Raw genomic sequence first — 27,190 nt, forward strand, 5'->3', positions numbered from 1 at the left:
TAGGTGAGAAAATCGTTACTCCTAAATAAAATACCAGCAACTAAAATTCTTAAAACTTTATTTATCATACCCATGTGTGAAAAAAATGTTACTATTAAATAAATACTGCATGCTAATACCCCTCCCATTGAATCCTTCAATTACCTTCCATTTTAGCTTGGATGTGATACAGATGATATTTATTTGATTTTTAAATGCCATTTGTTTTACATCTAAATAAAAATGGAAGGAAATGGGAGGGGGATTTAATGGTAGGAAATTTTATCCTTAGAGGTAAGGCATCATTAGGGATGGCAATTGTTACACGACCCGATAAATAGTAGGGTCAGGTCTAGATTTTTAAAATAAAACCCGAAACAGGTCTAGGTTTTTGCAACACCATCCCGAACTCAGACTCAGACTCGCCCCGCTTAGTTTAGCTAACATTACAAAAATACCTAACTATATATATACCCTTATACCTAACCATAACTCACTTTCATTCTAATTCTCACTCTCTTCAACAACCACCCCTCACGCCTCACCCTTACTCAGTACCCACTCTCACTCTCAAGTCTCAAGCCCTCCCTCAAGCGATCAAGCACCATGCAACTCACCCAAACCACCACAGCCACAACCAAGATCCAAGAAAAAAAATTCTTCACCGACGGATCATCCCAAATCCTCGTTGACAGGTCGAAACTCTCATCAATCATAAAAATCTCCACAACCACCGTGAACCATCCCTTACTTGTTACAAACCCACAACCGGTTGGGTTTGGGTTTTTTTGTGTTTTTGTGAGCCAAATTTGGGTTTTTTTTTTTTTTTTTTTTTGGTGGTTTTTTAGATTTGCTAATTTTCCTTCTGAGTTTGCAAATTTTTTGGGATTTGTTGGATTTTTGGTATGGATTGGTTTGTTAGATCGTGGCATTTGTTTGGATTTTTGGGATTTGTTGGGTTCGGTTTATTCATTTTTTTTTTTTGCTTTTAATTTCAAAGATTGGAATTCAAAACACATTTTCTGGTTTGGAATATTTGGTAGTCTTAATTTCAATGGATGGTGATTTTTTTTTTAGACATGGCTGGACGGGTTGGGCCACGGATTGAGGCCAAATCTGGCATGGCTGGACTAGACCCGTAGGCCTCGCAAGGGCCTGACAGGGCAGGTTTGGGGGTTAAAAAACCTCTTTAATAAACGGGCAGGTTCAGGTAACCAGGGCAAGCATGTATGTCAGGTTCGGACATAAAGAAACCCAGCCCGAACCGGACTTGTTGCCATTCCTAGGCATCATAAAATTATATAGTACAGACCACTAAAGAAACACGACTAGCTGACTACTGAATCTGATACCTGAAACTCATCTTATGCGAAATTACCACATTGGCTTATGATTGGTTCAAGAACTGAATTAATAAGCGAATTGAAAACTAGAGATTTCAACCCATACACACTCCCCACAACAAACCAAAGACCAAAAAAACTAGAGCAGAAGCCCAGATCATCATCATAAACTCATAATGGGAAACTAATAAAAGTGCCGTAACTAGCAAATGGAAAAATCAAAATGTACAACAGATTGCAACCACGCAAGAAAAAACTGCAGCAGTTGCAGGTTTACAGATAATATAAAAACTAAAAGCTAGTGTACATTCGGGAGACATTTGTTTTACTTGCCAACAGATAAGCAATGCAGGCAAATGGGAGCAACCTTATTCCATTGTAGGCGGGATTAGCTGCTGCTACATATTTTAATCCCACTAAGAATATACCCACCAAATGCACTCATTTGCATGCATGGATGGGTCCGTGAAGGCAGCACCTGCACAAAATTATTAAAAATCAAGAGGAAAGGTCAAGTATATCATTTGAAGGACAACGCCCTATCTATCCCCTTGCATAGATATATTTCAGACATCAATCAATGGGATTAAAAATAGAAGGAAGATGTCAGTGTTTCAAATTCAGCACTATAATGGGAACAGTTATTAGCATTGCCTATAAACCCCCCACCCCCCACCACCCCCCCCCCCCCCCCCAAAAAAAAAAAGATGGATCTTTACTTTAAAGCACTGTAGAATTCTAAAGAATGACTCCTTAACTGGCTTCAACACAATTTAAAATTCAAGAAATTTGCTGTACCAGTATGTTAGTTGACAAGTGCACTAAGAACATCAGTAATAGGAGACAATCAACAATTTCACAAGCAGCAGCATCCCAATCAAAGGAAGGGAACCATCAACAAGAGAAGTTACAGCATTTATCATACTTCTGCATCGTTGGCCATTTAGGTCATGGCCTCATCCTAAGCCCTACCCAGACAGGTCTGCTTTTGCTCTAGAGGTTGTCTTAGCCTCTTAGATATGGATAATAAAAAAGTCTACTCTGGTGAGTTCGTTTCTCACAAAGAGTGCATTCAAGTGATATGTATGACTCTCTCTCTCTCTCAAGCATATGCACACCACACAAAATTTATGTATTGAGCAAGGAATATTAGAATATTAAAATGGATGTTGACACAGAAAATTCCACACATTCTTTTTTTTCAATAACATTTTAACAATGAATATTTAACTGCGAAACATCTAATACTGTTGGCAAAAAATATAAGATTACAAATGTAGAAGAACTTCCACACCATAGAGTGCATAAAAAGCAAGCAAAAAACCAAACCTGGTATTCACGCAACCAAGGTTCTGAAATTTGCAAGCCAATTGCCATCTTCTTAAGCTGCAGATTATGCATGCAAGTTGCAAGAGGCTGCATTCAACAGAAAAAATAGTTTGAGTTTTTGTTCTATCAATAAGTGAATGCTTATCTACTTATCCAAAAAAAAAAAAAAAAAAGGAAGAAGAAGTGAATGCCTATCCATGAATCAAACTGCTTTTTCATGATAATTAACATGAAAATTTTATTAAGAGGAGGAGAAACCTTATTTACACAGGTTGTATTAAAAAGGTTCGCCTAAGAATCTACAAATCGAATTCCATCTAAAAATTATGAAAAACATTCATATAGAGGGAACAGTAGCAACAATCCATTAACCTGAATCATTACCATTACCAAACCAATTCAAGAGTTGCAGACTTGTCTTAAAACAAACTACGACCATATCGACATGATCACATATAATAGTTGCAAATCAACTGTTGGGAACTGAGCTGAAACTTTCATATTTTTAAAAAATAAAAAAAATAAAAAATCCCTTAGATTGCTATACCACAATTATCAATCTAGCATTAGATCACCTACTTTTGAATTTTTGAACTACTCCAAACACAAAGCTTAAAAGAAATTGGACCGAAACCAAGTGGAAGATTCGATAATGGAGCAAAAAGTGTTCCAAACTCACCCTTTCAGAAAAAGTGACAAAAAAGACACATTAAAAAGTCAAAATTTTCTTAATACCAAGAATTTGAAAGAAATGACCTGAAGATACTGGTGATAAATTGCAAAAGGAGCTGAATTTGCTAGGAGTGGCAAAAGATCTTTAAGCAGACTCCAAAGATCCAGCTCTGGTGCGGCAATTATTAGGCTGCATAAAATATTTAAAAGAATTGTCAACTAATGCTTCTTCTGATTAGTATAACAAACATTCACTGACTGTAGCTCCCAGGAAAATGAGTTCTCAAAAAACCATCAACTAAAATTTTCTCCTGATATGTTAACCAAAAACACAATAATTACCTAGAAAAACCATTTTCCTTCCACAAGTCAATGGCTTGTTTTGAAGCCTTATTTCCAGCCTTTGTGGACTTGCCCGTTTTGTTTACAGGAGAAACAGTGGTCTCAGAGATAAGATCTGATTTCTCATTTTCAGTAGGAGTAATATCTTCCGTGCCAACTGATGAAGATATTTGATTCTGCACAAATCAATCTTATGACAAAATTAGGGGACCTAAAATGAAATATATGCCAAAAATAAGGCAAAGTCAATACTCACTTACATTTGACAGACATTCCATGTTAATGTCGTCTCCCTGCTGGTGAATTTGTTCAGAAGTTCCATTTTGGGATAAAGAGAGGTCAGTGAGAGGAGACCGCACAATCCTGAACCAAAATTAATTTAATAATAAGCAAAAAAAAAATACCCCACAACAAGAGAAAAAGGAACCATCAAAAGGACATGGCAGAAAATAACAAGGCAATAAAGCCCACAAAATTCAGGATATACAAGGACTAAGAAAAACTTGTGGCAAATCCTACATTTATTTAATGTCCCATCACTACCCAAGAAAGGCACCGGCCACCTCAATAATTCTAGGAAGCTTCTATCATAAGGAATCAACCATAACATCTAGCCAGCAACTTGGACCAGTTGATCCCTGGGCCAACTAAATCATCAGGCAAGATGACTACATTTTTAATATTTCTTGTGAAAACCTAAATCCAATCCATGTTTATGCACAAAATATTGTTCAACTACCAACGGTTGCTAGTTAACAAAATGGGAGCAGGGGAATAGCATCACACCTTAAAAAACTTAACAGACAACAGACCTAGCAAGCAAAATGAGAGTGGGAGCAGACCAAGGTTACTAACACCTTCATAAACCTAATAGACAGGAGAGTCCAGAAGTCCCAAGCCACACAAGTACAGGAAAAAGAAGGAATTGAAGTCACCCTCTTTCCCTTTCTTGCTCTCCTGCTGGCCACCTTTAACCATCATGGGGAATAATATGAACTAGCCCATAATATCCACCCAATACATATTCGATCGAAGCCCAAGTTTTGAGCTCAGATTGGAAAGATTTGGTTGGAAGTCAGAGTGTGCTGGGAAGGCCAAATAATCCTTATTCAAATCTCAACATAATGCTAACTTGTTTGCGCAAAGTGGGGTCATTAAAAAAAACCTTCAAGTAACTGCAATTCTGAAAAAATGGGAGAACTCAAAGCCAGATTTACCTCTTACAAATTTCATTACTTAAGTTGAATATTCTGACTATATCAATAGAATACGGAGTGCTTCCAAGATATGTACTGCAAACATAACCAGTACCTGCCACACAAAGAAAATCATAAAAACAACCAAGACAGTACACGCAACAATTGCTCTCAATTACATGAGTCATCCATAACAACGAAATTTCCTCAAGACAACAAAACTATACCAATCCAACCCCGAAATGAAGTGCAAGAAGAAGTTCTGGGAGACCACATTATCCATGCTAGTCAAAATTAAACATTTTGAAGTTTACCGTAAGGAGAAGGTAGACCCAAAAAAAAAAGTTAATGCACTTATTGAATGTATCAAATGGAACTCCTCTTATAAATACTCGTCTTAATACAACCAATGGATATTTGGCTCAATGATCTTCTCAACCAATACAAGTTGGCAACATGTATATTTTTTCTCTACTTTGTGCACTTCATTTTGGGGATAAGTAAATTCAAAAGTGTTACTGATCAATTTAAATGGATGTTTTCAGGGGTATATGGTCTGAATCTAGACTCTGATCGATTCCAACTACGGGAAGTGTTGGTCAGCGTCTTCAGTTGGTAGGAACTTCCATGGTGATAAGTATTCCCAAAAAAAAAGAGAGAAATTCACAATTTGAAGGGAATGAACATAGAACAAACCTCCTAATCGTTCTGCCACAGCACCAGTTAGAAGGCCACCAACCATATCCACTACGAGAACGTCAGAATTTGCAGTAACATTAGCCATGGAAAGAAGAAGAGATAATGCATCCACTCGCAAGAATCTGAATCACAGGCAAACAAAAATAAATTAATTAAAATATGAGCACATAGAAAAGTTTAATCTAAAAAATATCCATGTCAAGATATCAACAACTAGATCTACTTATTATCACAATTCCATTAAAGAAAGAAGAAAAGAACAAGAAAGACGGGTTTAACTTGTTATTCATGAACCCAAGGTTCTTCATATATGCAAGTGTTGTAACCATTACTTGAGATTCTCAAAAGGCACTACTTCAACTCAAAAACACCATTACACTATTTGGGTACAGCACAAGATGAATGTATAAAGTTACTTTCAGTAGCCTATAGCATTGCTTCATAGACTGAGCAAAATGGAAAACGCTGACTGTGAACAAGTAAAATTCCTAGACATAACTGCATCCATAGCCAAGTAACAAGATTGGAACAGTTGAGCACATCTGGTAGGTATGGCAATATAATAGGCATTCCATAACTTTTCAGCATTCCGATTAAATACATCATATAAATAGATACATTGAAACATACATCTTGTAAAGTTGTGGTTTACAACTACGTTTTATGTTGGCTTTATTCCATGACAAAAAGTGTTGTAATTGCTTTAATTTATTTCCTTGTATTTTGCGGGGTTTTATTGTATTGGGTTTAGTATTAAGTTGGTGAAGACTCAAGCTTAACTAAAGATTAGTGCATTTCGCGACTAGCTATTGAGAAGTTCACGGTAAGGGTTCCCGCGAAAAGGCATGTGAAAGGCACATGACTGGAAGCTGAAGAGTCATACCAGACTGTCAATTTCGCGAGTATTTCACAGGTAAAGCCTTCCCACGAGAAACCTGCGAAACTCTCTGCCTGGAGGATTTTTGAGTGTGACTTTTTTACCCCTTCACCCATACTATATATACCCTCATTACCCACAAATGTAGAGAAGGCCATTCAGAGAGAAAAACCCTAGATAGGTTTTCTACAACACACACACCCATCTTTTAGAGAGAGAGCTACCCATCCATTAGTGAAAAATCATTGTAGCCTCTTCTCCTTCCCTCTCCCATTGTCATACCTTAAGAGAGGAGATTTGTACCCAAACACAACCCATACCTTTTCAGAGTGTAGAGAGTGTTTTGAAACTTGGGAAGCTTTGGGGAATTGCCAAAAGAAGCTGGTGAGGCTTGGTGGATGCAATTAGGCGTATTACAGGATCTGAAAAGCTAGACAAGACACAATTCCGAGAAGCCTTGTTGGAGTAGGAGCTTGAAGGGCTTAGATACATCGGGTAAATTAGGCTTGGAGGGTCTCTTGCTAACCCATGTATCTCAATTGATTGTCGAGTGGATCGATTACTGCTTGGAGGGCGGCGAAAAGGTTTTTCGCCGAGTTTTTTGATTTCTTCTTTGATAACACACCGGCGTGTTATCTTGTGTTTGCATTCTCTCTCCCCTTACTCTTATGCTTTACTTTTAATGCTTGTTGTTCATGCTTATGCACTAGAGTAGTTTTATCAGTTTATTGCGTTTCATTTACTCTTATTCCGCACTTAAATAAGTTAGAGTAAAAGCAATCTAGCTGTAATCTTTTAATTGGGGGTCTAAACAAACTCTTGTGTTTTTAACACATTTTCGAGCATTCACATCTATTTTAAATTAATTTCATAAACTCAATGAGTTAAAAAAAAAAAAAAAAAAAAAAAAAAACCATAAATGAGAACAGAATATATGTATGATAGCCTGTTATGTTACTTACAGAAACTGGACATTAAACTGGCAAAAGACCAGTGGCTTGTATAAAGATACAAAAGGGTCCGAAAAGCATAGCCTTTTTATTAGATTTGACAGACCATATCCGTTTTCTGTTTATAACAAAAATATTATCCAAAAAAGACCAAGCAAGGGTATTTCTTGCCTCGTAACTCACTGCTCCCAAGCTTGTACTTCAACTTCTACTTTTGCTAGATAACGTAATATATCTTAGTTAGTCCTATGAATATATACATACATATACATGCATATGTATATACTCACATATATGATGTTATTTAAACTTCCCAAAATAATCGCACATCCAGACAATAAATAAGAGGAACCAAAACAAACATACATAGACATACATAAGACAGTTAACAAAATTGTCATAAGTTCATGAGAAGATGTATCATTACCCAATTCTTGCTGGATATTTCTTGAAGTATGCCTCGCATATACTGGGGAGAAAAAGGTAAATACAAATTAGATATTATCATTTGAATATACTAGGCAGGTTCCAAAGAAATGACAGTAAAAGGGAACATTTTTCACCCCCACTACCCTTTACATAAAAGTACTCACAGAATGCTCTCCTATGCACATGATATAATTCTGGATAGTTCACACACATCAGTAACTTCCATTGAAGATGGACCAAGTATGCTTTAGCTTTCTTCTATGTTGGATGACTTTATCCATTACAATCTTCCCAATCATATATGTTAAAGCACCCAACATCTTAAAAAAACTAAATTTGCAACATGTTTCTTTTATTTTCTTAAACGCTATATGATAATTGTCTGCCTTAAATATCTTAAGCTTCCATTAATGGAAAAAGCTTTGCTAAACCCACAAACTGGGCCAATTGAAATAAGTCAAATTAGAAAATCATCCACTAAGTTTGCGTTTGGGAAGTGCATTTTGTGCTTCTCAGGTCCACGTTTTGCGTTTTTCTTTTTTTTCTTTTTTCCTTTTTCAAGCCATGATTGTTGACTTTTCTCCCGTGAACAGTGCACATGTGCACTGTTCACGGGACTCACAAACTTCACTTTTCAGCAATTTTTTCATTAAAAATGAGTCCCACGGTACTATTCACACATTTAAAAATTATTTTGCTACAGTGTTTTCAGTTTTCAGCTTTTAGCTATATCCAAACGGATCCTAAGTACTATCTATGTAGGCACATATAAAAGATAACCACTAATTGATCCTAATAGACCAACAAACTAACTAATCTTGGTTTCTTCCAAGTATGACAGACACCATGGAATAAGCATTGATCTCATCCTCATTTTTTTCTACTCTTGCCATAGGCTATTTAAAAGGCAGTCCAGTACTTCCTCTTAGGATTGATATGGCTATGCCAATTATGAGCCAAGCTGCTCTGCCCTTGGTTTGAACCTCATTTTTTAAATGTGATGAGCTTGAAGCCTTGATAAAAAGCTAAGTTCGACTCATGAAGCTAGCAAGCTGCTCAACGTTAAATGAGCCAACCTCAATATCGAGATTAGCTAATATGCCCAAGCTTTTATTATATAAATGTCCATCTGTGCTCAAGCTCAAAAGCTCAGCTTCACTCAAGCACAAGCCAAGCTTGAGCACTATGGTTTTTATCAAGTGGAGCTTGAACAATTGCAAATCCCTTGTGCTTCCCTCAATTCCAACTCTATTTCATGCTCAAAAGAAACTAATGTAAATTATTTACAGAGCCTCGTGATAAGGGTTTTTATTTTATTTTTAATGCCATTCAACAGTTGGGAGGAATTAATTAATGCTAAGTATTCATCTTTTTCCATAATGAATGCTGAGTCACAAAGAAAAAATCTAGAGAAGGTTTCAGGGGTTGGCAGAAAGTAAAGAATTACAAACTAATCAAGCTAATTCAAATTAATGTAAGCCCGAAATTGATGTGTCAGCAAATAAAATCATTCAAGCAAGGCTAACTTACCTTCGAGCAAAAGGGCGCCTCAAAAGTACTTTGGGTGCATATTTCTTCTGCTTCTTAAGCCTATATTTCTCCTGCAAACGTATTGAAATAAGCTTTCCATCAAAATAAAAACTTTTGACAATTTCATTCTCTAACTTACCTGTGAGAACAATGTTTTCTTTTCAAATGTTGCACTATTAGCAATGAGAGCTTCAACTATTTCATCACCTGTTGCACCCTGACTGCACAAAATAGTGAGCATTAATCCAAATTTCTAGTGTGATTATCATAGATCTCTTTGTAGTTTGTTTATCATTATCATTTGATCCTTTTATAATGATATGTGATATACATGAATTCAATTTGGTAGAAGCCTAGATGTAATATACATAAATTAATTTTGGAAGAAAACTTCCCGCTAACCAACACATGATGTTCTCACCTCCGCATTGCATTTATTTCTTCGCCAGTTAGGCTTTGGGCTTTATTATTATCAACTAATGCTCGATTATCTTTGATTTCATCTTGTGATTCAAAGTCTCCTTTCTCCTGAATATTATTGCCTAAGAAGAAAAATTCAACAACAAAATGAATAAATAAAACAGAAAAGATAAGATGCTAAAGGAATGAACATGGACCTTCAAATATATACATGTAAGATATATACACGTACAAAAAGAAATTATAAAGTGAAGTAACAAAGAGAGAAAACGTTAAAATTCACTACTAGGACAAGCGGAGATAAGACTTCTAGAGTACAGTGATGAAAGGTATACACACACCTAATTAATAGTTAGCGGTCTGAAGGTACTTCATTTGTTTGGTTGAGATGAGAAAGCAAACGAAAGGAAGCTAACTAGATACTTTTATCAATTTCATCCATTGAAATCACATCATTCTTTTAATGGAACTTGACTAGCAGCACCTTCAACATGAACTACACACCCCACTTGAGTAATTATTTGTCATCAAAATAGCAAGTAAAGCATGTGAATTAAGCAAAGGCAGATTGCAAAGGCAGCTCCAAGTTATATTTTCCATTAGCATAATAGCCCCATAGTTAAACAGACACTGTACTTCCTTGTCATGTAACATTTGTAAAACAAAACACAGTTTAGGCACTATAAACACAAACAAATTGAAAGAATACCACCTAGTTTATCCAAACAATAAAAAAATGTCCGGTTAACGGGTGCCATAGGGCATTCATTAACTTTGAATTTTATAAAGCAGTCAAGTCGAATCGGGCTACTCTCAGTTAACGGGGGTATTTGTTTAATAACTTTTGCTACTTTCCAATGCAGGTGAGACCCGTTTGAAGCCTCCTTAACTATACCCTTTATAAGATTAATGATAATAAATCAAAAGGCAGTGACTTAAGAACCAAACCTTCAACAGTTGGAACAAAGCGAGCCAAACAATGCCCTTGGTCTCCATTTTCGACTTGAAACAAAGAACCAAAAGGACAACCAATTAGCGGTTGCAGAGAGTAAGTCTTATTCCCAATTTTCAATGTCCTGCAAAACCCACCAGCCAAAAAAACTCAATGAAACTTTCCATGGCAATTTATATTAAATAAAATGCAAAAAACCCACAAAAAATAACAAAATTTTTTAACGAGAAAAAAAGACTTACGAGCCAGCAGAGAGACGAGCGAAAACCAAACGATCGCCATCGTTGATGTCAAGCAAGACACTGCAACCTTCCCAGGTAACTCTAGGGTTTTGAATTGAATCGGATTGGGAATTATTTTGGGACATTATTATGATTCTTTATTGAAGAACAAGAAAAAAATCAGTCTTATTGTGAAGAATATATGAATAATAATTAAAAGGAAAATTTTAAAATAGAAAGCTGAAAGAGAGTCACGGTCATTAAAACCCTGATTTTATAGTTTAGGGTTTAAGGTTTTGAGAACGTTAATATTACCAGGCTTTGTTGCAGACTAAAAGTATTACCAGGTCAGCAGTGTTCTTAGTCGGCGTTTCAACCCGGGATCATATAACCTGCAATAAGAGGTGGCCCAATAAAAATAAGACACGTCAATTAAAATTGCCAAGTAAACAATTCAATAGCCAGCTCAGCTCACCTTATTTATGTAACTAAAGGCAAAAATTTCCTAGCCACATCTGCGCTATACCTCAAAAGGACTAGTCACAATTGAGACTCTTTATAGTTGTTAATAAAGCCCAGATCTACCCAGTAAATACTCGATGTGATCGGGTATTTACTGGGTAGATCTGGGCTTTATTAATAACTACAAGGAGTCTCAATTGTGACTAGTCCTTTTGAGGTATAGCGCAGATGTGGCTAGCGTTTTTCCTTGAATCGTTACATATGGTATCAGAGCCGGCCCAATAACCTCGTGTGAGCTTAGAGACACTACCCCACAAAGTGGGCCCTAATGAGGACGTTAGGGATTTAAGTGGGGAGATTGTGATGCCCCAATTTGATTGAATGTGTGATGTGTGTGGGTGTGTGATAAGTCTCATATCGGGTATTTACTAGGTTGAACTGGGCTTTATTAACAACTGCAAGGAGCCTCAATTGTGACTAGTCCTTTTAAGGTATAGCGCAGATGTGGCTAGCGCTTTTCCTTGAGTCGTTACATGTTCTCTACTTAATCATTTCCACATTAAATGCATATAGATTAGCTTGAATAGTGTAGACACCCCTAAAAGTCCTATTTCATGATGAAAGGGAGGTAGAATAAAGTAGTGATGTAATAAGTATCCTAAAAATCTAACTGAAAGCAAGCCAACTAGGGAGATAAGGGAGGGAAAGATGTCTATAAAAGGAGAGGATGGTGGGGAATGCTGGAGGGGGTGGACTGATTAGAGATGAGCAAGGGCAATGGGTAGCAGGTTTCACCAGAAAAATTGGGAAGACTAATAGTTTCATGGCAGAAGCTTGGGCTCTTCGAGATGGTCTTGTTCTTTGCAATCAAATGAAGGTGTCTAAGGTCATTGTTGAATCAGACGCTAAAGCTGTAGTAGATGCTTTGAACAACCGGGGCTCTCACAACTCAGTGTTCTCTCCTCTCTTCAATGACTGGAGACAATTGGCCTCAAATATTCCCCAAGTAGTCTTTAGGCACATTTATCGCGAAGCTAACTCTTGTGCAGATCGGCTTGCCAACCTGGGTTGTCTGCAACATTTAGATTTTGTTTTACATTCCAATCCGCCTGTGGACTTAGTTTCTGTTGTCTTGGCAGATTGCCAGGGAATGTATTCTAAAAGGCTTGGACCTGCTCCTCTGTTTTCTTCTTAGTTTAATATAATGCTTCCTTTTCACCAAAAAAAAAAAAAGGAGGGGATGGTGCAATAGGATGGGGGTTCAGAAAAATTGAGAGGAAAAACTTAAGGGTGTGTTTATTTTGAGGAATTTTAGGGAGAATAGAAAATTTATGAGAGAAAAGTAGAAAGATAACATTTTAAGTAGTTGTTTGGTTAAGAGAGGAAGGGAAAATAAGTTATGGAGCTCAAGTGTTTTCTCCCAGGCTTATAAAAAAAATTTCTCAATTTGAACCGACAAAAATGCATGTGCACATTAGCGTTGTTTTTGACAATTTGCTTCCTTTTTTCTTTTTTATTTCAAGTTCCTACTTCTTGCCATTAGTTTTTTTTTTTTTTTTTTAGTATACTTTTTCTTCTTCTTCTCAGTAGGTTTTTTTTTTTTTTTTTTTTTTTTTTTTTTTTTTTTTGTCATCTTCCTTTGGCTTGTGCTATTAAACAAACAAAATTGAAGTGTACATACACAATTTTTTTTAATAAAAAACTTGTTACTTTTTTTGTTTTATTTAATAGGGACACGATTGTAAATTTATACCAATTTCATTTTCCATCCTCTTATTTTTCTTCTCAACTAAACAAATATGTTTTCCATGTTTACACTTTTCCATCATCTCAACCAAACACAAATGAGAGAAAACTAAATCTCTTCTACTCTCTCATTTTTCTATCCTCTTTCTATTTTATATTTTTCCACTTTTCCACTCCTTAAACCAAATGAACCCTAAGGGAGAACAAGAGAGATAAAATTGTAATAGTTGGATAGAGATAAGAGTTTTTAGTATTCTTCTAACTCTTTGTTCCTCGGGAAAGTAGTTTATATATCAATCTATAGCCTTATATATTGTTCCTCATTTCTTTCTAATCGGTTATTTAGATCTCCCATTGTAGAAGTTCTATCTCGTAGTTCTTATAAATTAATTGTGCAAGTCAGCTACTTAGTCATTGTAACCTAGTACAGTGTTTGTTTTTGACCACCCACACGTCTTATGAGATAATTTCTCAACCAAAGAGAACATATCAATTCCTACAATGTATAATAGGTGATATGCTCAACCTATCATATAACCTTAACCTCCATCTTTAATCATTGTCATATAAAAGCCACTTTGTTTGGCATCTAATTATTTATATTTTGCATGTTCATTTGTTTGGCATCTAATTATTTATATTTTGCATGTTCAAGTGCATTGCCTTTTCTTTCTTTCTTTCCTCTTCTTCTTCTTTTTTTTTTTTTTTTTTTTTTTTTTTTTTTTTTTTTTTTTTGCATTTTAATAAGAACTAAAAGAAATCACTAATTTTATCAAGAGTTATACTAAACATGTGTTGAGGGCCATTTGTAGAGGCCCAAACAGAAAGAAAACCCAATAGCGAGGGCTACAAAGAATTGACAAAATAGATAACAAAAACCCATTAGGCCCAAGCGGCAGGAATAATGGATCACAGGCCCAACAAATAAATAAATGGGTCTTGAAGAGGCAAGCGGGCTCAAAGAAGCCAGGAAAGAAAGAAATAGCATCCCATGGGCAGTGTATGAGGTAGAAAAGTGAGAAAGGGCCACCGCAGACCCAAGGCAATGCAAACTAAGAGAGTAAGGGGTTTATGGTAAGCCCATGAACCCCAAAGATAAGAATAAGGTTATTGGGTCGGGGAAGCCTAATGAAGTTAGTAAAAAGCCCATGGGAGTGTGGAATTAGCAAACGGGCCGAGGAAACCCAAAGAAAGCAATTGGGCCGTGGATGCCCAAAGGAAAGCCCAAAGGGACATAGGAGCCCATGAGTAAAAGTAAAACAGTGCCCATGACAGGCCACTGAGAAAAGGGATAAGCGGCTGGCTCAAAAAAAAGTACAGCAGGATTAAGTTATTACGGCAGGAATAACAGTTCAACGTTGCAAGAAATAAAGAAAATCAATAATGGGCTAAAGAAATGTAAGGCTCATCATTATACAAAGCCCAGCTCCTGAATAGAGTAGGAAACCAAAGAAAAACCCACATGAAAGGTCAGAAAACACAGACGGAGAGTCTCCAGATCACGGCAGACGCATGAGCAGCAAGCAGACTCTTGGACGTATCTGAAAGGAAAGCACGCGCAAGACCCAGACACCACCAGCCTATACTCAGCCAATATAGGCCGTGGTGGGGCCATGGGCCAGAGGTAAGAGGTAAAGGGGGTATGGTTTGGTGGTGGGGAGAGGGGAAAAGATCTATTTTGCGGCTCTTGCCCAAACCCTTTTGGGAGGTATGTCCTGCTGGGATGGCAGACCACCCAAAAGAGGTAAGTTTGAGGGGGAACCGTTGGGTGCATGCCTTGAGAGTAGAGAGAGAAAGCATTTATACCGTGGTAGGAAAGAAGTGTTACGGTAGACTGGGAAACGAAACAAACCTGCCTCTATCTGGCAAGGGTGAATGTCGCACAGACTTGGTGGTCGGCAAGTACGCCCAGACTAGATAGAGGCGGTTAATGGGCAAAATGGTAAAAGATTGGTGTGATACCCCAATTTGATTAATTGTGTGATGTGTGGAGGTGTGTGATGAGTCCCACATCGGGTATTTACTAGGTAGATCTGGGCTTTATTAACAACTATAAGGAGCCTCATTTGTGACTAGTCCTTTTGAGGTATAGCGCAGATGTGGCTAGCGCCTTTCCTTGGGTCGTTACATATGGTATCAGAGCCGGCCCGGTAATCCCATGTGGGCTCAGAGACACTACCCCACAAAGTGGGCCCTAACGAGAACGTTAGGGATTTAAGTGGGGGAGATTGTGATGCCCCGATTTGATTGATTGATTGTGTGATGTGTGTGGGTGTATGATGAGTCCCACATCGGGTATTTACTGGGTTGAACTGGGCTTTATTAACAATTACAAGGAGCCTCAATTGTGACTAGTCATTTTGAGGTATAGCGCAGATGTGGCTAGCGCCTTTCCTTGGGTCGTTACATATGGTATCAGAGCCGGCCCGGTAATCCCGTGTGGGCTCATAGACATTACCCCACAAAGTGGGCCCTAACGAGGACGTTAGGGATTTAAGTGGGGGAGATTGTGATACCCCAATTTGATTAATTGTGTGATGTGTGGAGGTGTGTGATGAGTCCCACATCGGGTATTTACTAGGTAGATCTGGGCTTTATTAACAACTATAAGGAGCCTCATTTGTGACTAGTCCTTTTGAGGTATAGCGCAGATGTGGCTAGCGCCTTTCCTTGGGTCGTTACAATTGGTCATGGCAGGCACTATAAAAGGGCCCTTGCCGTGCCTTGAATGAAGGATCGAAAAACATAGCATTTTTACGGAGTAGAAAGAAAAACAAAGTAAAAATAAGAGAAAAAAGATAAGAAAGAAAACAGAGAAGAAAAGAGAGAAAATTAAGGAAGAAAGAGAGGTAATACAGTAGGCATGCACCGGTAGATCGGTTTCCCTCTCTCCCCCTTCAAATCTTGCTTTCTTCCAAAACGTAAATAAAGACTCTTTCTTTTTGGGCAATAACCATTCAGGTCCGACTCCCTCAAAGCCATTAATCCCCACAGCAGGATCTTTTTCCTGGGAGATTATTCGCATTGAGAAGAGGCGTTCTTCCCTCTTTGGCTTTGCTTCGACAGACTAAGCTTAAAACTTGATTTATACCCATTTGATTAGCTCGTATTATTTTTTTCACTTTCTCTGTGATTAACATTATCATGACTGTAATCATGCATTATGAGTAGGGATTACATAGCCATTTATTTAAATAATCATAATACTCTGTTTTGGTTATTATTATATCTGTTTGCCGTAACTCGTCTGCAACAGTTCTGCTTGCCGTAAGTTTATTCCTGACAGACAAGGCATAAGTTTGTGCACAAACCAGCCTAAGTTGAGTTACAATTGGACCAGCCCCAATTCCCTTACTCAGAAATATTCGGGCCCATTACCGCAGGAAGCAGCCTAGCCCAATACACCATACACAAAAAGGCCCCTACAACATGTTTATAAAAAAAAAGACACCATGTGTCATATCTAAAAATTTAAAAATTTTGTTTTAGATAAGTTAATATTGTACAAAAGACAAAGACTCTAATATAAATAAACCATTAAAAAACCCAATTATAAAAAAAAGAAAAAAAAAAGAAAAGAAAAGTAAACTCGTGTGTGTATAAAACAAAAAAAAAAGAGTAAAACTCATGTATATATTTATGGCTTAAAAAATGTGTAACTCTTACACTGGGTATAATTTGAACTCATATATATGAGTAATTGTGATTGTTTTTAATTTTACCTTGTCTATACACGTGCTATATACTAGTATAGGTAGACAGGATGTTTCATCTACTTATCGATTCTTAAATATAAGTTTATGAGCAAAACCACATACACAAATGTGACAAGACTTCCACTAATTTAAACTTTGAAATTTGTAAGGACAAATTCATCTGTTTATTTGGATGAGAATGCTAAGTTGGTAACGTTATACTTTTGTTGACTATGCACCTATTATTGATAACCTCAAGAACCTACTGAACCGGTTGCCACTCTGGAAAATCCAACATGGCTATGGAGAGGCGAATGCCTGTGCTGTGCTAATGCTCTAGCCAATCTTTTCTGTAGCAGATTATGTAATACCTCTGCCACTGAGCTGGGCTCTAAAGTCCAGTGTGTTACAACCTAGTAGGCTACTTCATGCATTAGTTTGAGGCCTAAGAAGTTCAAGACTCATAGTAAAGTGGGCATAGAGTGGTTTAGTTGCATCTTGCAAATCGAGATGGACTGGGCTTTGTGAACTTATCATGGGATGGGACCTGTGATTCTTTGGTATCTGGAGTATGGTTCGGCTCACCTATTTCAAAAGCCATAGTAATAATAATTAAAAAAAAAAAAAAAAAACCCTAACTTTGTTATAAAATAAAAGTAGTAGATACAACAAATAAAACTAAGAGTAATTGTATATAGAACTTTTATAAGTGGTTATTCACTTTCTTTTGTTATGGTAGAAAGTTATAATGTTTTGCTATTAAAAAGTTATATCTATTTCTTTAGATCAAGACTTTCATATATATAGTTTTTAGTATTTTGATTGGTTTTAAGATATGTTATTGGAGAATTGATGTGGCACTAATGGCTGAAATTTACTGCTGAAGGTTGTACAACTGAAGGCTAGGAAATATATTACAGTAAAATCTAGCTAACACTTTAAATGTATTGCAATAAAATCCAACTAGGGCCTCAAACTTATCTAAATTCCCAACAAACTTATTGAATTATGTTTTTAAAAATAGTAGTATTAACTAATATGAAAACATAATAAATTTGTAATTCATTTAATAATAATAACAGCAAAATTGAATCAAACCCTTCATGATGAAATGATACTTTCTTCTCTCAAGTTCATGATGTACCCCACTACGAATTTAATGAGTAGACCTCATCATGAATGCAAAAGGAGATAACACAATTCTTCATTTTTCTGAGAATACCTAAAAATTATTCATTTTTGAGAAGGTTTGGACTTAACTATAATTATTAGTAATTGTTAGAAGTATGTGGTTAAGTGATTAAATTTACCATATTCACATTGTATCAGAGTATAAGATCTTGAAACTAAAAACACTATAGCATTTTTTTTTTTAAATGTGTGAATAATATCGTAAGACCCAATTTTAAAGTTTTTTTTTTTTTTTTTTTTGCTGAATAAAATACTTACGGGTTCTGTAAACAGTGTACGAGACCCACTAAAAAATCACAACACAACTGAAAAATTATTTCAACTCTATCCAAACGATCACTAAATTTACCATTCAATTAAGGCATTTATTTTAATCTTTCTTTCACTTAGTAATGTCATAATTAATCACGTGGGGTTGGTCAAATTTTCCTTGGTTAAGGTTCCCGAACTTGAGTGTTTATGAGCTTTCCAGTAAGAGTACAGCTGAGGTGGGTGAGAACCCCAAATATGAAATTAATTAGGTGCTGTGTCAACTCTTAGGCCACATTGATTTTTTAGGATTGAGATAAGGTGCGATTGCTAAAAGCAATTGTACCATGCAATTAAACCATTTTCTTCATTTTTTTTTTTACATTTTTAACTTTTAATTTTAATTTTTTACATTTTTTTTATTTAATGGTTGAGATTAAAAGTTAATTTTTGTAATTTTTAATCTCCACCTTTTAATGCTATTGCATCAGTTGCAATGATCTCAATCCGATTTTTTACACTTCAGCCCGTTTGGATAGCTGTTTGTGTCACTTATGACGTTTTTGTCTTTTATTTTTTTATTTTTTGACCAACACTTTTTGTATTATTCATGGGACATAAATAGTACTTTAAGCGGGGACGGAACCAGGATTCATACCTGAGGGGGGCAAAGCTTAAAACCAAAAAAAAATTTATGAAAATAAAAACTAGCATCTATTTCATATTCAACAAAATACTACATACAAAATAAGTATTTCTTAAACATTTCATATTATAAAACACATCAACAAAGTATAACATACAAAATGAGTATTTCTTATTTTGTGTGCGATTTTTGTTTAGTCCATATTTATTTTATTATTTTGTTTTTGTAGTTAAATGGGCATGAATTTTATTTATTTTCTTGTAGGTCAATATCTAAATATTTTAGAGGAGGAGAGACAAATATATATATATATATATATATATATAAAAGGGTAAATCTTAATTTTTTTATACTAGTTTTTTTTTATTTTTTTTTATTAATGTGGGGGGGGGGGGGGGGGGGGGGCAATGGCCCCCCTCTGCCCCAACGTAGATCCGTCCCTGACTTTAAGGCAAAGTTACAGTACATTCAACCGTGAACAATAACATGAAAATTATTTTTTTATTATTTTCAGTAATAAATTTTCAATTTTTAGTAAAATAAACGGTATCTAAAAATACACTCCATCGTAACTAAAATAATATATGATACTACCGAGACAGATTTGGTTAATTCAATAGCAGGTCACGTCAAGTAAATGGTAATATATATATTTCAGATTCTCCCTGTAATTGGTAGGATCATTTATTCTGTGATAAAAACTGTCAGTCATTTTTCATTGGATCGATTTTAGTTAATCCAAGTATCCAACCCCCATTCCAGCCATTCCTTAAACTGGGAAAAGAACATAAAAGCAAGTACAACGAAAGGGTTAAGATTAGTTAACTAGGTGGACTAAAGAAAAATATTAGGCACATGGCTCTACAAGAAAGCAGTGACAATTGACAAAGCAGCTGACATCTAGTATAGTTTTTGGGAACTGCTAATAGTCAGTATAGAACAAAGAAATCTTTAGCGGTCCTAGTTAGTTCAACTATAATAAAGTTTATTGTTGTTGAATAAGAAATTTGAATTTCGATCCAACTTACATCAAAAACACTAATTGATGTATTGGTTTGATAATTTATTAAAAGCGAATACTATAAATTGAAATTATCTCTTAAAAAAAATGGTGGCACGTTTATATACCTTTAAGTAGAGATATGTAAGTTCAAAAAATGTAAATGCCCCTGCGATTATTTTTGCATTTTCCCAATCTTTGTATTTATTTTTCTCGTGCAACATAATGACTAAAAACTTCATGGAAATTAATGGGTTTCTTCAGTGATATGTTTAATGATGTAAGCCAAAAGATAATGGCCACGGGTATTAGGGTATAGTGGTTGAACTACAGAAACCTGATCCACCCAATACTTTGATTCCCTTTGTGTGTACTGGGATGATTGAGAGTTATATATTGTTGCTGAGTTTCAGTCACTCACTCACTTGGGAAGTATTAAATAGCTTCCCTCAAAATCATTACGTATTGTTTTGTAACTATAGGCAAGAGAAATAACAATATAATTTGGTATTGGCAATAAAAATAATGCAATAATTGTGACCGTACTTGCATGAATTTTAATAATTTTGATGCTTTCTTAATTGTTTTATCAGAGGGATTTTATTTTATTAATTGTAAAGTGATAGTTCCATAATAATGTATCAGAAGTCAGAAGCATCAGATATATGGTGATCTGGTCCCGAGTCATGGAGGACAAGGGGACACCCATTTTTTCTCTATTTTTCTTAAGTGAATGGTTGGCCAAATCCATGTCTGACCTCTAGCCTCTAACCACTCTCAAAAGATACTCCTAAGTTTACTAATTGTTTTTAGCCCAAAAAAATGTTCCAAAAAAATGTTCATTAATTATTTTACATGTGCACACGCACACCATGGGAGACAAACTCAGCTAAAAACCATAATAATCCAGCTAGTTTATTATGCACCCCTCGGTCTCTTCCATCTAAAAGAACTTTCTCTTTTTCTCTTTGGTTTTTTGTCTTTGTTTTTGGGAGAAATACATTTAGATCGGAATATCAAAGCAGTGCTTTTCTCATGCCAACTCTCGGCCTATCCGTACACCACTTCACTATCTGTATTAGTATTAGTATTATTTTAGGGATTTAATGTACATTTAAGAACAAAGTTTCTTTTTGATTCTCAAAAAAAGAAAAGAAAAAAAAGAACAAAGTTTCTTTTTGATGAGGATAATTTTCAATTGAAAAGACATGGGGGTGCCAAACCTTCCTAACAAAACCAAAGGAGGACAACTCACCCCAATGGGGAGACGACCAACCCGTAGGCCAACGGGTCAGGCAGCCCCTGATCCTAACGACCCGTCCCCCTAGGGTTGGCTTGTGTGGGGCCCATTTATACATCCTAACATGGGAATTACTTGTACATCATGATCAAGGCCTTACCATGTAATCAGATCTTCCATATATGGAAAGGTGATCTTGAGTATCTTGAGACCCTTCTCTTTACAAGAAAATTCCCCAGTATTAAGGGATTCGGGGCGGTTCCCTACTGCTATATAAACCGTAAACCTTACCCTTCTTGAGGTACGCGAATTCTCCTCAGCTTTTGCATTCTTGAGTTCTTGGAGATTTTTTTATCACTAACTTAACCTTTAGAGGGTCTTTGGCAGATATCCCATCGGTCTCCTTTGATTGGTTCTCCTCTTTTGTTTTTTAGGTACACCCATTGGCACGTGTGAGGACGATCAACTCACTAATGATCTTTGTGCATTATCACTTTTCAAATTAATTTAGAAAGAAACACTTTAAATCCTTTTATATCTTCTTATTGAATGCAAATTTTAAGAATCTAACTTTTAAATTGCATGTTTTTTATGTTCCTAACACATAAATTAAATTTCGTTCAAATAAGATTATTTACTATTTAATCAATAGACTTATTTTTTATACATAATTTTTTATCAAAAAAACTTGAAATTTAAACATGTCATTGATGACATAGCTATTAATATTTGATTTTCTTAAAAATTTATAAGCATGAAAAATATAATAAAAATATGTAATCTAACTGTTAAATTTTCAAAATTTACCTTCGTTAAAAAAAAGATATATGAGTTTGAGCGAAACATTTTCCTACATTCAGCAACTGATGTCTCATGCAAAGTGTCAAATGGGTCAGCTGCATGTTCACTTCACTTGGCAAGTGTTAAATAGCTGAGCAAGGAAGAAAAAGATAGGGGCGGATTATACTAGTGTTGTCCACCGAAATGGTAATAGTGGGAAACATTGGAAGAAGCAAATTGGCATGGGAGTCCTTTAATTCTTTCTGCTTGTTTTACATGATGTCTCCTTGGCTCATCCACTTTTCCTTTTTCTTCCTTTTGGAATCTGGACCCCATCACACATGATTTTGATACATAAAAATAACGGAAATGCCTATCTCGAGCTCAGAAGGTGTAATTATTAGTAGAAAAAAAGAAAGAAGATGTAATTATAAACTGATAGGTAAACTGTTGGGTGTTAAATAATATTATCACAAATATTAGTAATCTAAAATAGCAATCACATACAAGAACACAAATATTTATGTGAAAAACTCTTTCTCTTGAAGGGAAAAAACCACGGGACAAACTCCGAATAATTTCACTATTATCAAATCAATTACAATAATTATTGTGTATGTCTTATGATTAAAGAAAGATCTCTCTTATTTTTCTTTACTCACACACACACTAATTATCTTTTTCAAAGACGGCAACACTTTACTTTTTTTCTTTTTTTTTTTTCTCTTCTCCACGCACAAGCACAGCTCTCTCTTAGCTATCTTCTTTTTCTCTAAGCGGCTTCCTCTGGGCTGCTCTCTCTTCTTTTACTTTCTTGTGCGCTTCCTCTTTCTTTGCTCTTGCACATACTCTCTTTGTGTCTTCTTGAAGGTGGTAGTACCTTACTCTCTCCTTCCTCTTGCGTTTCTCCCAAGCGAAAATCTATTTTCTCTCTCTTGGTTTCACACTCTATTTTCCCTCTCCCCATAGGAAGGACCCTTGAGCCAAAGCCAAAGCCAAATCTTACAAATTATTTGTAGCATTGTCTATTTATAAGACTCTTTTTGCTATTCCCTCTTAGACTAAAAATACATTATCTCTTTAACAATAAATCTATTCCCTCTTGAATTAGGAATACATTACCTCTTTAATAAGGAATAAATTTCCTTCACACTAAGAAATAGTCTTTCCTTCTACAATAAGGAAACCCAAATTAATTTTTCATTTTTCAATTAGGAAACCTAATTGACTTTCTAAGTCACAATTAGAACGTGAGGCAATTACCTAACAAAAATGGCCCAATAAACAGTATTTTACAAATTAGATACTTCAACGAAGTTACCAAGCTAGTAACTTCGTTGTGTAGTTATTTTAGCCCACATAATTATTGTTTGTCACTTTATCTACTAAAAGAACATAGAAAGCTGGGAATTTGTAAGTTATAATTAACTAAAACCAGTCCTCTCCAAAAAAAATTGATATTTCATATAATTAATTGGTCTCACAGCTCACACGGTCACACATAAGAGCAAGATTAATTTTCCACCCCATGAGCTGAGACTTGACAGAAAACTCGACTACTTGGTCAATTAGAGGGTCCTTTGGGTTTACTCATTAAGTCAAAAGGTGTTTTAAACTGCACTAGTCGCTAGAAAAAGCTCTGTAACTGTAACGCATGACAAAATATCTATTAGATAAACGGAAAAGAAAAATATATACCTGAAAAGAGTTGTCCAAAGTCCAAACACATGATAATCATCTTATATTCCCTTTCACTACGAAAGCAGTGAGCCAACAACCCTGATGCTAGCTCCTGAACCACACGATAAACTTGTTAATAGACCAATTTCACACTTTTACAATATGTAAAAATAATGTGAATGGTTGACAAAAAGTTATAGCCTGACGAGTGTAAATAAATAAAAGTGAGTAGAGAGTGTTCACCACTCATAATCGACTGTATGAACATGTTGTGAAGTTGGAGTATTTCCTTAGATTTAATTGGTTAATCGAATCCTTGAATTCTGGTCAACCATCAAAGATACAAATATTTATTTTGCCATTTATTAGTATACAGCAAAGGTGCACTTCTTAAAGTAAGACAAACGCAGAAGTTAATCCAGAAATGGAAGAAGAATAATAAACAAAGGGAAGACAGTCCCACCACTCCACCCACTTTGCCTCCTTTATTATACCTTCTCTCTCGGATCTCTCCCTCTCCATAATACACACCACTGTATGAAAGAGAGAGCTCGTTCTCTCTACTTTACTTCTCTATTCTACTACAATTTTTCTTGCTTTGCTAGTAGCTCTTTATGGCTCTCTTAACTTTCTTACCAGAGCCCTCTTCATCATCAAAGACCAAAAAACAACAATCCAAACACAAGAAAAAACAGCAAAAGAGTAATACACCACAGCAACCACCATCTTCATGGGACCAAATCAAGAACCTGTTGACTTGCAAACAGATGGAAGGGTCAAAAGTGCACGACCCATCAAAAAACGGCACCGTTGGGACGTACTCGAAGCTAGGCTCTTCTTGCAGCTCCATATGTAACTTCAAAGACGTGGTTCATGGAAACACTAGGGTTGTTCACAGAGCTGATAACTCGCCCGAGAGTAGCACAGTGGGTCAGGAAACTGGGCTGCTGAGTCGGAAACCAGTTACATCTGGGTCGTCAACTCGGTCTGTATCTGGGTCATCAAGATCCAACGGTGGAGCAACGTACACGTCTTCTTCCAAAGGAATGCAATTTAGGAAGCTTTCTGGGTGTTATGAGTGTCACATGATCGTTGATCCAAGCAGGTAATGTTATCATTTTTTTTTTCTTTTATTTTTTTAAAAAGTTTTTTACACTTTTATTTTTGTCATAATTAATTTTGGGATTCATGGTGGAGAATTAAAGTTTAATTGACAATATCAGGTACCCAATGCCAAGGTCCACCATGTGTGCTTGTTCTCAGTGTGGGGAAGTGTTTCCAAAGATTGAAAGCTTGGAGCTTCACCAAGCAGTTCGTCATGCTGGTAAGATATTTTTATATTATTTTATCATATGTTATGAATTTCTAGCTAGATGAACTTTATACATGTATTTACACCATTAATTGCATGCACATATATGAGAATTAATTATCATCCAAAAAATATATATATAGTCGAAATAGTTCATTAGCTACAAGTATTTTTTTGTCTCGCCAATTGAATTTTTATTTATCATTCGATTATTAGTTCTAGTAAAAATTTAGTCTTGAATTATGATTACTAAACTACTAAACATCAGAGTGGTATATTTGTTATATATATATATATATATATAAAAACTATAATTCACACGCGTTTCAATCAATTTCTCTATTTACCAAACAGAAAAAGGAACTTGTTCCTCTTTTCACTGTTGAGTAAAAACTAAAAACTATTAGTCTGCTTTAATTGAAATTTGAAACCTAAAATAATCTCAGCTTGAAAAAGCTAAGAAAGACAAGCACACGAATTGATAAAACGGTAAAAGTAAGTAAAACGTCCTCATGTCTTGTCCCGTTTACAAGTTCACCACAAGTTTTGCATAAAGCAAAAATCAAGATCACTTCTCTTTACACACGTCCTATTACACACTTTTTAAACGGAATGAATTAAAAACTTGATTTCAAAACATAATTTAAGTGTCGAATTGAATAATACAAATTATTTTATAAAATTTTTTACAAACGGATGATGTGGTGAATGATTATTAATAAATAAAAAAGTGATATTAATTATAAATCTAAATTAAAATTAATAAAAAATTGACTACATCAATATTTTATAGAAATATTATAAAATAGTATACGACTGTAGTATTACACTTTTCGGATTTCGGTTAAAAAAATGTGTAAATTTTTATCAAATCAGTAAATCTTGCATGGCCCGACTTTATAAGCGTCTTCTTTAATCTCTATATTCCGATCTCAAGCTGTCACGGCAGGCCACTTCAAGATTGTAGGGACCAACGACAGCTGTTCCTGTATAAAACGAAATTGAATGGTCTGACACCGTGAGCTGGCGGGTCCTCATTGGTGGACACGACACGACACGACACTCTCCTCGCCCCGTAACGTTAACTTTAAAATTTACTATACACAGTCGTCACTGACCCCACCGACAGTCAAAGTTTTACCATCTAATATTAATGTCTTATTGTCTTCAATTAATGACATTTTTTTTTTTGTTTTTTAAATTGGTACAGTATCGGAGCTGGGCCCAGAAGATTCGGGCCGAAACATAGTGGAAATAATCTTCAAATCAAGCTGGCTTAAGAAAGACAACCCCATCTGCAAAATCGAACGGATATTAAAAGTCCACAACACCCAAAAGACGATCCAACGGTTCGAGGACTGTAGAGACGCAGTGAAGAACCGTGCACTCACGAGCACCAGAAAGAACCCCAGGTGCGCAGCCGACGGTAACGAACTCTTACGGTTCCACTGTACGAGCCTGGGCTGCACCCTGGGCGCGCGTGGGTCGTCCAGCCTTTGCGGGTCCGTACCTGGGTGCGGAGTCTGCACCATAATCAGGCACGGGTTCCAAGGCAACAATAATTGTAGTAATAAGGCTGGTGGGGCCTTGGAAAGTAAGGGGGTTCGGACCACTGCGAGTAGTGGTAGGGCCCACGACTCATTGGTTCAGTGTACCGATGGGCGTAAGGCTATGTTGGTGTGTCGTGTGATTGCTGGGAAAGTGAGGCGCGTTGCGGATGATACGGCTGCGGCTGCGGCGGTAGAGGAGGAGAGTGTGTCAGCTGCTGCTGCTGCCTGTTACGACTCCGTAGCCGGCTCCGCTGGGGTCTACTCTAATCTCGAGGACCTTCTTGTTTTTAATCCTAGGGCTATTCTTCCTTGTTTTGTTGTTATTTACAAGGCTCTGGATTCTTAATTAATTATGGAAGATTATTTTATAAGACAGTGTCGTAAGATATTTCTAGATTTCGTGAGTCGAGAAAGAAAAGTGGTGTGTTCATTTGAGGTATGACAATATAATATTCATTTCTCTAATATGAATGATGGATCTTATTGTAAATTTGGCTAGATGGATCCAATATTCATATGAAAATGGAGAATGCTATTATGAGAATATTAATTAATTACCTCTATAGACCTAGTTTGGAATTAGAATTTAAAATCCTCTCTATTTTGTGAATGAAATACACAGAGATCAATTCAGAGTTTATAAAAATTAAAAATTTCCACATGATGATCTCTGCCTATTTCATACGTAAATGGAGAAGAT

At 35.9% G+C, this 27,190-nt stretch overlaps 2 protein-coding genes across 2 annotated transcripts; one reads left to right on the forward strand and one right to left on the reverse strand.

The window, feature by feature from the left end:
• Window positions 1-1,454: 1,454 nt before the first annotated feature.
• On the reverse strand, window positions 1,455-11,339 carry LOC126712391 (uncharacterized). The gene is made up of 14 exons (XM_050411702.1): window positions 11,255-11,339; window positions 10,961-11,095; window positions 10,715-10,842; window positions 9,768-9,888; window positions 9,486-9,567; window positions 9,347-9,417; window positions 7,815-7,856; window positions 5,558-5,682; window positions 4,883-4,976; window positions 3,926-4,028; window positions 3,666-3,841; window positions 3,408-3,513; window positions 2,652-2,738; window positions 1,455-1,800 (listed from the first exon to the last, which is right to left on the reverse strand). Exons 2-14 carry the CDS (start codon window positions 11,083-11,085, stop codon window positions 1,711-1,713), a joined length of 1,350 nt encoding a protein of 449 aa, XP_050267659.1. The 5' UTR covers window positions 11,086-11,095; window positions 11,255-11,339; the 3' UTR covers window positions 1,455-1,710.
• Window positions 11,340-24,078: 12,739 nt separating this feature from the next.
• Window positions 24,079-26,886, forward strand: LOC126712392 (uncharacterized). Its single transcript, XM_050411703.1, has 3 exons — window positions 24,079-24,733; window positions 24,852-24,952; window positions 26,151-26,886. Exons 1-3 carry the CDS (start codon window positions 24,243-24,245, stop codon window positions 26,834-26,836), a joined length of 1,278 nt encoding a protein of 425 aa, XP_050267660.1. The 5' UTR covers window positions 24,079-24,242; the 3' UTR covers window positions 26,837-26,886.
• Window positions 26,887-27,190: the final 304 nt, after the last annotated feature.

Source organism: Quercus robur, chromosome 2, assembly GCF_932294415.1.
Source record: "Quercus robur chromosome 2, dhQueRobu3.1, whole genome shotgun sequence".
Lineage (NCBI taxonomy): Eukaryota > Viridiplantae > Streptophyta > Magnoliopsida > Fagales > Fagaceae > Quercus > Quercus robur.